This window comes from Aulonocara sp. 'chitande type north' Nkhata Bay, linkage group LG7 (assembly GCF_057382095.1).
Source record: "Aulonocara sp. 'chitande type north' Nkhata Bay isolate Kocher_YH1m ecotype deep benthic linkage group LG7, A_spYH_male_GT1.1, whole genome shotgun sequence".
Taxonomy (NCBI): Eukaryota; Metazoa; Chordata; class Actinopteri; order Cichliformes; family Cichlidae; genus Aulonocara; species Aulonocara sp. 'chitande type north' Nkhata Bay.
In genome coordinates, this window is record NC_141350.1 from 65498854 (window position 1) to 65511888 (window position 13035).

The window sequence follows — 13035 nt, forward strand, 5'->3', positions numbered from 1 at the left end:
GAATCGATTGAGTCAGTGTTTGCCTTTCTACAGGAAAAGCTGTGGTATGAATAGCCAAGCTGAAGGTAGTGACATTGGTGTATTCATGCAATCTGCAATGCTCATGCGACTGTTTCTCCAATTGGATTCTGCAGCTCTAAAGCCATGCCTGTTGCTCTGTGTTCAGAGGATTATAAGCGCCAATGTAAATGGTAACACGCTCATGTTTAGCATGGTAATTCGCAAAACTGAATCAAAAAGCTGTGAAAAAGGAGCAATGATTCATGACAGTTTGCTGTCTTTCAAATAAGAGACTGAGAGTAAAACTTTTAGCTTTATTTTAAGGTTGGTTTGGCTAAAGGTGTCTTAAAATATGCCTGTAAATTCTTATTAATACAATATCTGAAAGATGCTGTGTTATAGCTTTCGAATCTCTCTACTTCAGTTATCATTTTATAACAAGATCATTAAAGTAATATAACAAGAGAGGATTGTTTTTTACTGATTCACAAGTAACACTTACACTTTGCCTTAACAATAAAGTTAGTTTTAATGAAAACGTGGTCACCTGATTCTGGCAACAAATGGAAAACAAAATAATTTCATTTATATTTAAAACAACAACAAAAACAACCGCAACGGCAAAAAACACAGGCGTTAAAAAGCATAAAAATATACCAGCTTTAATGCCCACAGAAACTCAGAGGGCATCAAATAGCAAATTAAACAGTTGTGCCTGGACGCTTGGCTCCTGCATTCATTTGTAATTTTGAAAAATTATGCTTCACCACCTCAATTTCATTTTGATATTAATTATTATTAAGAACACTACTAGAACAAGGTAGTGTGAAATTGCTGTGCACTCCTACGCAAAATTGTAATTTTTATCTGATGCAGCGATTTTCCACAGATATACAAAAAAGGGAAAATTGTTGAAAGGGTTGGAGGCCTCCACTGTGATATATAGATATTAGCATTATGTGTGCAATTAGATCGTTTTTAGTCATTTATTATTTCCCATATGTGTGTGACAGTGTTAGTAGACCAACAATGAAAGGGTGGATTTCAGAAAGAAACACAAACTTAATCTGTAAAGGTTACCAAAATGTTCAGGATCCAGCATGTCATTACAGAACATGTAGATTCTGCCCAGCCTATTTTAACTGCACAGAAACATGAGCTCGGTCCCACCGCATACATGGTAAAAAGCAGACCGCAGAGTTTCGTCTTGAGCCAGCAGGCTGCTGTTTGGCTTCTGTCATTATGGGAGCAGAGCTTTGGGTGTGTCTAAGAGGCAGCCAGCCAGAAACTGGAAACCGTGGCTCAGCAGTGGAAACATCTGTCCTCATCCACTCCAGAGTGGGATCACACTGCCACCTACTGTAGACACCTGGTACAACTGCAATTTGTTCCCTTACTATGAGCCAATTTTTTTAAAATGATACATTTTCTTAGTTTAAGCTGTTGATTTGTTTTCTATGTTGTATTGGCAATCAAACCTGGGTTTATTTACATTTTACATAGTAACAGCACTCTAAGGGAATTTTTAAGATTTGGAAATGTTAACATGTCTTTTTGTCACCTGCTAAACATTAATACATTAACTAGCTGGTCACAGTCAACAAGAAAAATGTGCGTGTCTGTCTCTGTGTGTGTGTCTATGTGTGTGTGTTTTTTTGTGTGTTTTAAAAAAATACTAGTAAAGAGAGCAAAAAAGGGCATAAAGAGTTTTCATCTCATTGTTACTTAACTCTTTATTATGGTTGTTCTTTTGTACATCATACATGATTTATCTTCAGCATTTGCAAGACCGAATAAAATTGCTGCTGCACAAAACAGCCATTGCCTTTTTTGTTTTGTTTTGCTTGGTCATGTGACAATAACTAGCTACAAAGCTTCAGATCAGAAGTAAACCTGGTAGGCCAGCAAGTATCCATCGTTGTACATGTAGATCTGCTTGTTGGTGGGATTGTAGCTCAGACTAGCCACTGCTTTAGCTACCTTCTCCAGTGGTATTGCTAGTGAGTTGTCTTCTTTGCCTGTGGCTGTGTCGAAGGCGTAGAACACCTCCTCCCGGTACTCATTAACGTAACGAGTCGCGTACATCACACCGCACACCATGAAGGCGTTACTTACTGCCTTCTTGAACAGCCTCGTTTCCCACGTCTGTGTCACGTTGAGACTCTTCACCTCGCTGTCCCAAACTAAGCGGCTGATCACGAGGTTACCATGGTTACCTAGAGTGGCATAGAGAGCCCACAGTCCTGTTTCATCTGCCTCTACATCAATATCACTATTGAGCTGGCAATCGTAGTAACAATAGGGGAACTTGTTGTTGAAACCCACACCGGTGCCTGGAAGAGTCACCCGTTTGACCTCGTTGGTCTCCAGGTCGTACCGGCAAACGTCTGCAGAGCGGTAGCAGTTATAGTACAGAGCCTTACCGTACAGCACAGCACTGGGACCCTCAATGGCATTGGGATGGCTGTACGATGAGGCAAATGTAAAGTCCCTGTGGTTTGTTGAGGCCATGAGGTCTTCATAGGTTTGGTAAAGGCGCGCAGTGTTGCCCCAGATGTAGCTGCTGAGCAGAGGTTGAACCCAGTAACTGTTCTTCTGCCCATCGCTCTCTTTCTGGGCTTGTTTTCCCCACGAACCAGAGACACAGCTCTTACCAAAAGGGCTGACTTTAGCTGTGATAGGGTCACTGATGTTGGTGATCAGACCTTTGAGACAGTGCCTGTCCTGACCTGGAAAGACAGAAAGATCAGAAGATTTCTGAAGCATATTATAAGATACAGTCAGTCATTTATCAACATCAGCTGTTAATCATCCCCTGAGGGTGTGTGTTTGCTTTGAAAAGGGGAAGGAGCTCAAATCTGATTTCAGTCACGATCAGTGAAAATAAGCTTTTATTTCTAGAGTGGCATGGCTCTGTATTGGGTTCTCTCCACCCCTCCATGCGTAGTTAGAGCCAAAAATCCAAATCTGAATTCTGTGAGGATCGGTGAAAACATATTATTTATTCCACATGTTGAAAACCCAAGGCAGGTTCAGCAGAACAACATCAAGGCTCAGCACAGAACAGAACAGGAATAACTCATGACAGATATGACAATGATTAAACTCCTAGGACCTGGTGTCCACATATGTGGACATCACATTTTGGCTTGTCTAGACCACAATACAAAATTTTACACACATACAGTAGGTGTAAACATGTTTGAAGTAGCAGTTTGGGAGAGAAATGTTTTGTTTTTCATTCAGTGCTCAGAAATCTTTTACTTTTTTTGCTTTGTTACAGAAATTTTGCTAAAAGGGGCACAGTTGTTGTTTCTCATTTTGTTTTTGTACTGAGGAAAAATACTGCTGTGTTCAGACACCAAATAAAGAGTTCGGGTCTTAGGAGGTTAAATCAGATAAGGTGGAGTTGCCATGGACGTATGTGGCAAAGGGTCTTGTAGATGCTATTCATGTTAAGGTACTTTGAAAAGTACCCCATTTATTTAACAACTGGGAGCATAAAAGGACATCAGTTGACTTATCAACTTAAGTTGGCTGGTACTGCCGTCATCTGAATGCAACTCAATTTGACTGAAAAACATTATGCTTCTTTTGGAATGTGGATATAACCTGACCATCAGCTCTTAATTGTTTTCTTTTCTGCCACAGAATTTTCTAAACTCCGTTTTTCTAACTGATGAATGCACACATAAATCTTAAAAACAAAAATTGTGTTTCTCATTAGTTTCAGTTTGTTAGAGCCAAAATACAAATACACTCCTGCCATCTCATTTAAGAATCACTGTCACAAGGGATCATTGATTGCAACATATTAACTGATAACTGATTTATTCCCTTGTCTCTCTATGTCACACACACACACACACACACACACACACACACACACACACACACACACACACACACACACACACACACACACACACACACACATACCTCTGAAGTCTTTGGGGATTGACTTGCAGGTCTCCAACTTATTCTTTAGGTAGCGCAGTTTCTCCTTCACAGTCTTCATGTTAACCGTGTCTATTGTTTGCATCTTGTTTACATGTTTATGTAGTTTCTCAGCCTTTCAAAGACAGATATAATATTATTCTATTGATAATTCTGTTACATCACAACAGTTCACTTGTGACCTGACATAGTATAACATCAACTTATTTCTTTCTGTTGTATTTCGCTGCCATTTGCTATTTTAGCTCTACCTCTTTGGAGAGTTTCTGTGTCTCGGAGTTGTTAAGCTGGCTGTGGACCACATCGATGTCCACCTGTAACTGGCTGAGCACCTGGCCCAGCTGGTGCAGGGACAGTTCTGTATACAGGCCCTGGGAGTGCAGGTAGTTGTAGGGCTCCAGCCGGACTGTAAATTTGGTAAACTGATCCTGGATCAGAGGAAGACGTTGGCTGGAGAACGTCAGCTGCAAGAAATGCAGACAAAAAAAATCTTTGTTCAAAGACATGGCTTTTTTTTTCCATAGGAACAATGTAAAAATAAACCCAAATTTTAAAAAGTTATTGTTTCGAGGGGAAAGAAAAAGTGGTTGGAGAAATGATATAAAAAATAAAGTAACTTTGATAAACTGTTCATCTTTAAATATTGAAACATTGATTGATTGATTCATCATCATCATCATTTATTTATTTAAAAACACACCTGGTAGACCAAAGTGCTGTACAATACTAATATGCACATAGTAATAAAACTAGACATAGCAATAAAATAAAAATAAAAAAAACAAATTGATTAATTGATTATACCCATACTCAGTATTCATTATGGTAATAATAATTAATGAATTATTAAATAATGTTTTATTGATTATTGATTGATTGCTTTTTAATTGTATTACAGTTTTTTTTATAATACAATGTTAGTTCCTGAGAGCTTACTTCAGTACAATAAAGCATATAGATGAGTTCTTACCTCTTCTTGTAGGTTATTCAGAGATTCTTCACAGGTGTGAACTTCCTCCAACACGTACTTAAACTTCTGAGCAGGGAACAGCCACATGGTGGAGTTTAGCTGGCACACACATGCATTTGCCTTCTTGTAGCCCGACACTTGCTGACTCTGGCTGTCAGCCTGATTTTGCAAATAGGAGCATAAATTCTTAAGACTTATATACATGGTAAACAAACAATAACAGAACAATACTACATATAATACTGTGTGACTTACTGTGGATGACAGCAGCAGCAATAGAAGCAGCTGCAGCATTTTTAGAGAAACTGAGACTGGACCAACACTGACACACGGTCTTCTTCTGTTTTCTTTAGAAAAACTCACTCACAACAAACACAGAATTTGCCGGTTTGCTTCCTGTCACTGATAAGTTGCTCCACAGCCTTAAAACCACTTGGACAAATGACACAACTAAGAACATCAAACTGGTGGTTTGTAAGACCCCGCCCACTTTCTTTATGCATTGTTAGTTTATTGGCTCTCATTTTCACTTTTTTGTTCTAGAGGAGTATTGCATTTTTTAAAAATGTTGTTGTTTATTTCTCATTTATTTATCTATTTTTAACTATGTAAAGCAAGTCTAATGAACTGCTCACTGATTTTAAAGCTAAATTCACATGAAAAAAAAAACTATATCCAATAGCAATTGAGTTTTTATCATATGTTAGTATGAAAATCAGATTCCTGAAAAAGCTGCTTGCAGAAGAAAATGATTCAAACAATTTACCTTGTAGTGTTGACGTTTGTAGTCATTAGCTGTTTTATGGTCAACATTTTTTATGATTAATAAATAAAGTTAAGCTTTAAAAAATGGGCATCTGCAGAGAGGTATTACTTTGTATTGGTAGATGTTAAAGCTTATGTTTGTAAATAAAGTGATATATATATATGTATATATATATGTATACATACACATACACACACACATCTCACAATACAGAGCTTAGAATGCACAGTAAGGATGTAGTATTATTGCATTATCCAGCTCTGAAACATCACCAGCAGATTGTAGATGGCTGTAGCTTGTAATTACAACAGGTTTAGACTGCTATCGATAAACAAAATATAATAAAGAAACATCTAAGACATGTATTTATCAACATAATTAAAAAAAAACTTTTGAAATAGACGGTACCAATTATTTTGAGTCACCTTTTTCACTAACTATGTATTTATACACCTCTCTGTATTTAATTATTAGTTATTATTGATATCTGGCTCTCCACAGCGTTTCTTCGTCCTGTCTTCCTCCCCTAACCCAAGCCGGTCACGGCAGAGGCCTCCCCTCCCCACCATGAGAATGGTTCTGCTGGAGGTTTCTTCCTGTTAAAAGGGAGTTTTTGTTCCCATCGTTGCCAAAGCTGGACTGTGTGCACTAGGCAGGAATGGAGGACCCAATGTGCAGACACCAGGAGGTAAAAAGTGCACTCAAAACAGTTTTATTGCTCAACACGAACGTAACTAAACTGAAAAGAAAGGGAGATCATGACACAGACCAAGGAAAACATAAGGCTTCAATACACAGAGGGATAACGAAGGAATGACACACAAGAGGAGAGCACAGCTGGGAGTCATCAGACATAACATGGACAGCTGTGGACAGCTACAGGTACCTTGGTGTTCATCTGAACAACAGACTGGACTGGACTCATAACTCAGACGCCCTCTACAGGAAAGGGCAGAGCAGGCTGTACCTGCTGCGGAGACTCAGGTCGTTTGGGGTGGAGGGCCCACTCCTGAAGACCTTCTATGACTCTGTGGTGGCTTCTGCTATCTTTTATGGTGTGGTCTGCTGGGGCGGCAGCATCTCTGCTGGGGACAGGAAGAGACTGAACAGGGTGATCCGAAGGGCCAGCTCTGTTCTAGGATGCCCTCTGGACCCAGTGGAGGTGGTGAGTGACAGGAGAACGGCGGCTAAGCTGTCATCCCTGTTGGACAACGTCTCCCACCCCATGCAGCAGACTGTGACAGCACTGAGCAGCTCCTTCAGTGGGAGACTGCGGCACCCACGGTGTGGGACGGAGAGATTTCGCAGGTCTTTCCTCCCCACTGCTGTCAGACTCCATAATAAAGACTTTAACTGATCAAGCACACACATCCATACATATGCAATAATACTAAGTGCAATAATCTTTTCTGTCATCGTTGTATTTTTACTCAGTTGTATATAGTATTTGTATTTGTATTCTATTTTTATCTTATTGTATATTTTTATTCTATTTTATTCTACTGTATATAGTATATTATTTTATTCTATTCTGTACAGCTGTGTACTGTATTTATTCTTATTGTATTCTAATTTTTGCATCATAACTTTTGCACTGTCCACTTCCTGCTGTGACAAAACAAATTTCCCACGTGTGGGACTAATAAAGGTTATCTTATCTTATCTTATCTTATCTTATCTTATCTTATCTTATCTTATCTTATCTTAACGAGACCGAGGGGGAGCAAACCTGAAAACATTAACATGGGACACAGACTGTCAACGTAAAACAGGAAATATAACGCAGTAACGTGGACATGACACTGAGACAGACATGACAAAAGCATAACACTGAACACAGGGAAGGCATATAAACAAAACCTAAGACTGGAAATAAGGAGACACTAAAGAACTTGGGGAGCAAGAAATAAACAGAATATAACAGAATATAGATGAACAAAATCAAAACCACTGGATCACCAGACCCAGGTACCCTAACAAAAGCACTTTGCTCGTGGGGGTCCTATGATTGTAGGGTTTTCTCTATTATCTTTTCAATGTTGTAGGATCTTTACCTTACAATATTTAGTGCAAAAGTGATTTATAAATGAATGTGCTGTATAAATAAAATTGAATTGAAGTGAATGTAGTCTTGGTTAATATCACACATTATCCAATATTACCATTAGTATGTACTGTAAACTTAACATTTTTTAAAGTCATGAAGCTGTTTTTGAAGTGGTAGCAGAAAATGATTGGACTGCTTTTGTTGGAGAACAAAGAATCAACAGTTTTGTTTTAGTAACTGAAATTTGGCCTATGGTTAGTTTGTGATTTTTTTCATTTAATTTATTTTTCAACTGTCTAATTATTTGTTTGTCACTCAGGTGACAAACAAATAATTATTTGGAAACATCTAAAAACTTTTTACATTTTTTCCTATAAGGTCTTTTTTTGCTTATCAGAGCCAGGGTTTGGGTTGATGACAACTCAGGCCTCACAAGGTTAACTGCTTACTAATTCATGTTCAGTAGGAGGCTGGAGTTAAGCTAAGAGATGAGGTACTACTAGAGAAATAGACCCACATGCATATTTTTGGACTGTGGGAGGATGCTGGGTGTCCAGACAAAACCCACTCAGCATCTGCAGCATGTAAACCCAACAGAGAAAGACCCCAGCTGGGTGGCAGATTTCATATATACAATCATGTAATATATGTGTATTTAAACCAGAAAAAAATGCCTGTCAGTCTAGTTGAAGAAATTTTAGATGTAACTGTACAGAGCGATAGCAATATCGGAAAGAAGGAACACAGTTCCTCTTCTGTTGGGTTTCGTAGTTGTTGATTTCTAGTTGTTTTTCTCGGCTTCTCTGTATTTCTTAATTTTTGCCAATAATTAAGAAAGAGAATATGATAAAGGATATCCAATTTAGTACAGTTAATCAATCAATAAAAAAGTACAAATAAATTAAATAGCTTGAACCTTTTGGGGAACATATCAGTTTGTGTGGACAAGTAGATGTGAAGACTGCATTATTTTAACAAATCTTTACACATTATGAAAGTCACAAAGCTTACCATGCACAAAAATGTGGTAGTAGCTAACACACTGCACAGGTAGAAAACCCCAGAAATTAAAATCTATTTCAAATGGTTCAGTTGTACCACGTGGCTATTTTACACTCTCAGTGCAGAATGTTCACTTTCTGTTCCCAAAACCTGCATCGATTACTCTTAGAGTGATGAAAAACAATCAAATAAACATGTTTTTTTTCTTCTGGTGAAGATGTGGGTATTACTTTTTCTTTTTATTGCACAAGAAAACAAGAGCATGATGGGAAAGTGCAAACGGTGTCCAGGAAAGAAACAAAACTCTATTAACTAAGTTCCTTGTTCCTTTTCAAGCATCTGCACAAAGTTGTTTGTGTTGGCTGACCCGATCCAAGCTGTCGGAGCCTGATCTTCGACATGTAACCAAAGACATTCAGTATTGTAGTCTTGTAGTTCGATCTTGTAGTGGGATTTCTACCTGGACCAGGAATTTTTCTTCAACAAAAGAATTCCCGTAGCAAGTGGTTTAAAATGTCTTTCGGCTGGTTTACAGCTCTTTTTTTGTCTTATTGTCTTCATATACAAACACAAACACTAAAAGATAGGTCTTATCTATGTTCTCATTAGAACAAGAACTGTGTGAGTGTGTGGGACTGTCTGAGACAAAGATAAAGTCTGCACTGGACTATACATCTACATGTGATATGGTCAAAGAGCATGGTGTGTACCAAAATGTGATAACAAAAGCCAGATTTAAATATAAAATTCAAATGGTGCAATTGGTCACACTGTGGCTGTTTTGTGGCAATTCGTTGCATTCAGTGTACAAGAGTCACTTTTTGTTCCTGAAGGAATTTCATGATTTTTTTTAAATGAAAAAAGTAGATGTATTAGTCACTGTTCCCAGCTTTTGGATTGGTTTTGCATCTTCCGGTCACCACACACAGACCGTGGGTTTCACAGCCTAAAAAGCAACATTATGACATTATATCACATAGCATAAACTTTACAACATGTAGGATGTAATATCTTATATAAAGTGTATTCTTTTGTTGTCATCCAAATAGGCGGCACCATATGCAGCGTGTGGACACAGCACCTGGTCCATGAGGCGCTGGAAAGTATCAGGGGCTCAGAACAAGCCAAACGAAAGTGTGACAATTATTTTATAGTCAATTATTTTGAACAATTTGCCTCTTATGCTCAGGTAACCCCTAGGGCCGTCAATGCGCCATCACGCCAGGCCGCATATCAAAATGGTGCTCACCAGAGAAGTGGTTTCTGTCATGATCCAAGTGAGTGGTGGGTGTATCTTTGGGGCTTCCAGTGTTTTTTCCTGGGTCACCCTGGGTCTCCCAGCGGACATGTCCCAGTCACTCGCACCTCCAACATGCCTGCACTGGCGCTCGTGCGGGTCTCGGCTAGTAAGGCACAATGTCTGCAGTCGCCGAGACCTGTGGAGAAATGCAAATGGAAATGGGTTAATGTCTGCTCATGCCCTGGAGTCTCCCTCTCGTAGCTGGAACGGGCCAGCCCCCGAGCCTTGGCAAGCTGGCTGGAAGGTGCACTGGACCCACACTTGGGTCTGTGGGAAGCCACGCGATGATCTGCTCCAACCAACAACAGAAGAGAATTGTCTTCTGCAAACATAATAGGGAGTACATTTTTACAGACATTTTTTAAAGTCATTAATTTAAATTAAAAATAAGAGAGGGTCCAAAATGGAACCTTGGGGAACCCCACATACAAGTTTAAGTCTATTGGAATTCTGGTTATTAATAGAGACATATTGTTCTCTTTTAAAAAGGTAACTATGAAACCATTCAAGAACAATATTCCAATGTTATTAAATTTTATTAAGAGAATTTAAAAATTAACTGTGTCAAACGCCTTTGGCACATCTAGGAATATACCCAGAAAATATTTTTCGTCATCTAAATCTGTTGTAATTTTAACTACTGTAGACCTGTAGAAGAGCCATAGGCATTTTTTTCTCTGAATCCATACTGGTGATTATACAATATATTACTATCAGACAGATGTTTTGAAATTCTTGTGTGAACTAATTTTTCAAGTACTTTGAAGAGAACAGGTAACACAGAAATAGGCCGATAGTTACTAAAGAAACTAGTATATTCCAAGTTTGAATAAAGGAATTACTTTAACTACTTTTAAATCCCTTGGTACAATACCTATTTTTAAGAACAAAGAAAGAACGTGTGTAAAGGGTTCAACAATAAGAGGATCTACTTTCTTAATAAGACTAGCTCTTATCTTGATGTGGCCTGGAGCAACGTCTTTCATTTTAGTATTATTTGCAAAATCTTTTTAGGAGTTGGACGGTCAAACACACCTAAACAAGAATAGGTGTCATTGTCATGTGTCTGCAACCCAGTGTTTTGTGTTTCTAGTTTGAGTTTCATTCTGGGAATTGTGGTTTTCTGTCTTGTATTTCCTGTTTTACTTTGGAGAGTCCCACGTTCAGCTGTGTCTCCCTCCTGTGTGCCATTTTCTTCTTACCTTGTGTGTCTATTTAGTGCGTTGTTTCCTCTGTTCTTCGTCGGAGTGTCTGTGTATAATTCTGTGTATCATGCCTGTCTGTCATCCCCAGTGTTTCATGTGCCACATTCCCGGTTGTAAGGTTCTGTTTTCTATGTTCCCCATGTTGTTATACTTAGCTTTACCCAGTTCAGGTTTAGTTTGCTTCCTTCAGTTTTCCTCTGCTTTTGTTTCTGTAGTGTTTCATCAGGCAAAGTAAAGGCTTGTTTTCCGTTTGAGACACTCTCTCCTGCATCATTGTCTGCGCTTGGGTCCACACCTCTCATCTCCAAACCTTTACAATAATTGTGCTAAACTTTTTTGTAAATGGCATTGCGTGATATTACAATGTTTTTAGCTAATGAAGGGTCAACATTACCAAAAAAGTATCAAGCAAAATACTGAAATTCTTAATGCCATTGGATAGTTCAGATGGAATACTTCCAGAGTGTTCTTTATTTAGCATTTCATTAATGACATTCCATGTGTTTTGAACATTTTTACATGATTCCCCTGACTTTTCAGAACAAAAATTTTCTTGGCTAGTTTTAATCTTTTAGTAAACTGATTTTTATATTTTTTATAATATGAAATACTAAAGGAAGACATTTTAGAGTAAGGTGAATAGTAACATCCTTATTATCAACAAAATCAACGTTGTTATGAATAGAAATCGAAACACCTTCCACATTTTGTTTTCTCTACATAGATGTACATTATATTGAAGTAATGAGAAAAACTGTGCAATGTCATCTTTAAGCCAAGTTTCATTCAGTTAAACTTTGCATAAAGTTATTCACTTTCTGTTCCTAAAATCTGCACCTTCCATTACTCCTAGAGTGATGCAAAACAAACAAAAAAACAAACAAACAAACAAAAATGTTTTTTTCTTCTTGCACATCAGCTGATTTCAGTTTGTATGCTGAGAGGAATAAAATAGCACTGCTTTATTGCACAAGAAAACAAGAGCATGATAGGAAAGTACAAACTGTGTCCAGGAAAGAAACAAAACTCTTCTATATTGCTAACACAACTTTGTTTCTTTTTCAGATCTGCACAAAGCTATTTGTGTTAGCTGACCCCAGCAAAGCTGCCAGAGCCTTACCTTCAACATGTAACCATAGACATTCAGCATTGTAGTCTTGTAGTCTGATCTTCCAGCCTAATTTCTAAATGGACCAGTTTTGACAGGAGAATGGCGCTGGCAGGTGGTTAAAAATGTCTTTGGGCTTGTTTCCAGCTCTTCTTAGAGCTCTTGTGTTATTGGCTTTATGTTCAAACACATGCACTAAAAGATATATCTTATCCGTGTCCTCATTAGGACAGTGACCGTGTCAGTGTCTGGGACTGTCTGAGACGAGAAGAAAGTCTGCACAAGACTGTACATTTATATGTGATACAGTTAAAAGAGCTTAGTGTGCACCAAAATGTGGTAGTGGCTAACACACTGTATGAATAACAAAACCCAGAATTAACTATAAAATTCAAATAGTTCATTTAGTGTATGACCATGACTTTCTTTTCCTGATAGAATTTCATGAAAAAATAACAAAAAAAAAAAAAAAAATGAATAAAATACATCCATTAGTCACTGTTCACAGCTTTTGGATTGGTTTGCATCTTCCTCTCATCACACATAGACCATAGGTTTAACAGTGACTCAGAGTTTGAATCCTTTAGCTGTTATTTGGTACTTTATTAAATGTGAGATATTTATTTTGTATAGCTGAAGATGCTTTTACTGTCATTTCCCATGCTTAAGTGCAAATTCTC

The 13035-nt window shown here is 38.1% G+C and overlaps 1 protein-coding gene across 2 annotated transcripts; it reads right to left on the bottom strand.

Annotated features, from left to right (window-relative positions):
* Nucleotides 1-1230: 1230 nt before the first annotated feature.
* Nucleotides 1231-5386, bottom strand: LOC147326662 (olfactomedin-like). Of its 2 annotated transcripts, XM_086302654.1 has the most exons (5): nucleotides 5183-5386; nucleotides 4928-5086; nucleotides 4209-4421; nucleotides 3940-4072; nucleotides 1231-2729 (listed from the first exon to the last, which is right to left on the bottom strand). In XM_086302654.1, exons 1-5 carry the CDS (start codon nucleotides 5219-5221, stop codon nucleotides 1882-1884), a joined length of 1392 nt encoding a protein of 463 aa, XP_086158780.1. In that variant the 5' UTR covers nucleotides 5222-5386; the 3' UTR covers nucleotides 1231-1881. The 2 variants fall into 2 exon arrangements, with proteins under 2 accessions (XP_086158780.1, XP_086158779.1); XM_086302653.1 differs by having other exon boundaries at nucleotides 4928-5386.
* Nucleotides 5387-13035: the final 7649 nt, after the last annotated feature.

Bases quoted from the DNA above. Each gene is read 5' to 3' on its own strand.
- LOC147326662 (XM_086302653.1), bottom strand. From the start codon at position 5,221: ATGCTGCAGCTGCTTCTATTGCTGCTGCTGTCATCCACAGTAAGTCAC. The intron at 4,422-4,927 runs GTAAGAACTCAT...CATTTCTTGCAG, and splicing joins TGAATAACCTACAAGAAGAG to CTGACGTTCTCCAGCCAACG. The intron at 2,730-3,939 runs GTATGTGTGTGT...CTGTCTTTCCAG, and splicing joins AATCCCCAAAGACTTCAGAG to GTCAGGACAGGCACTGTCTC.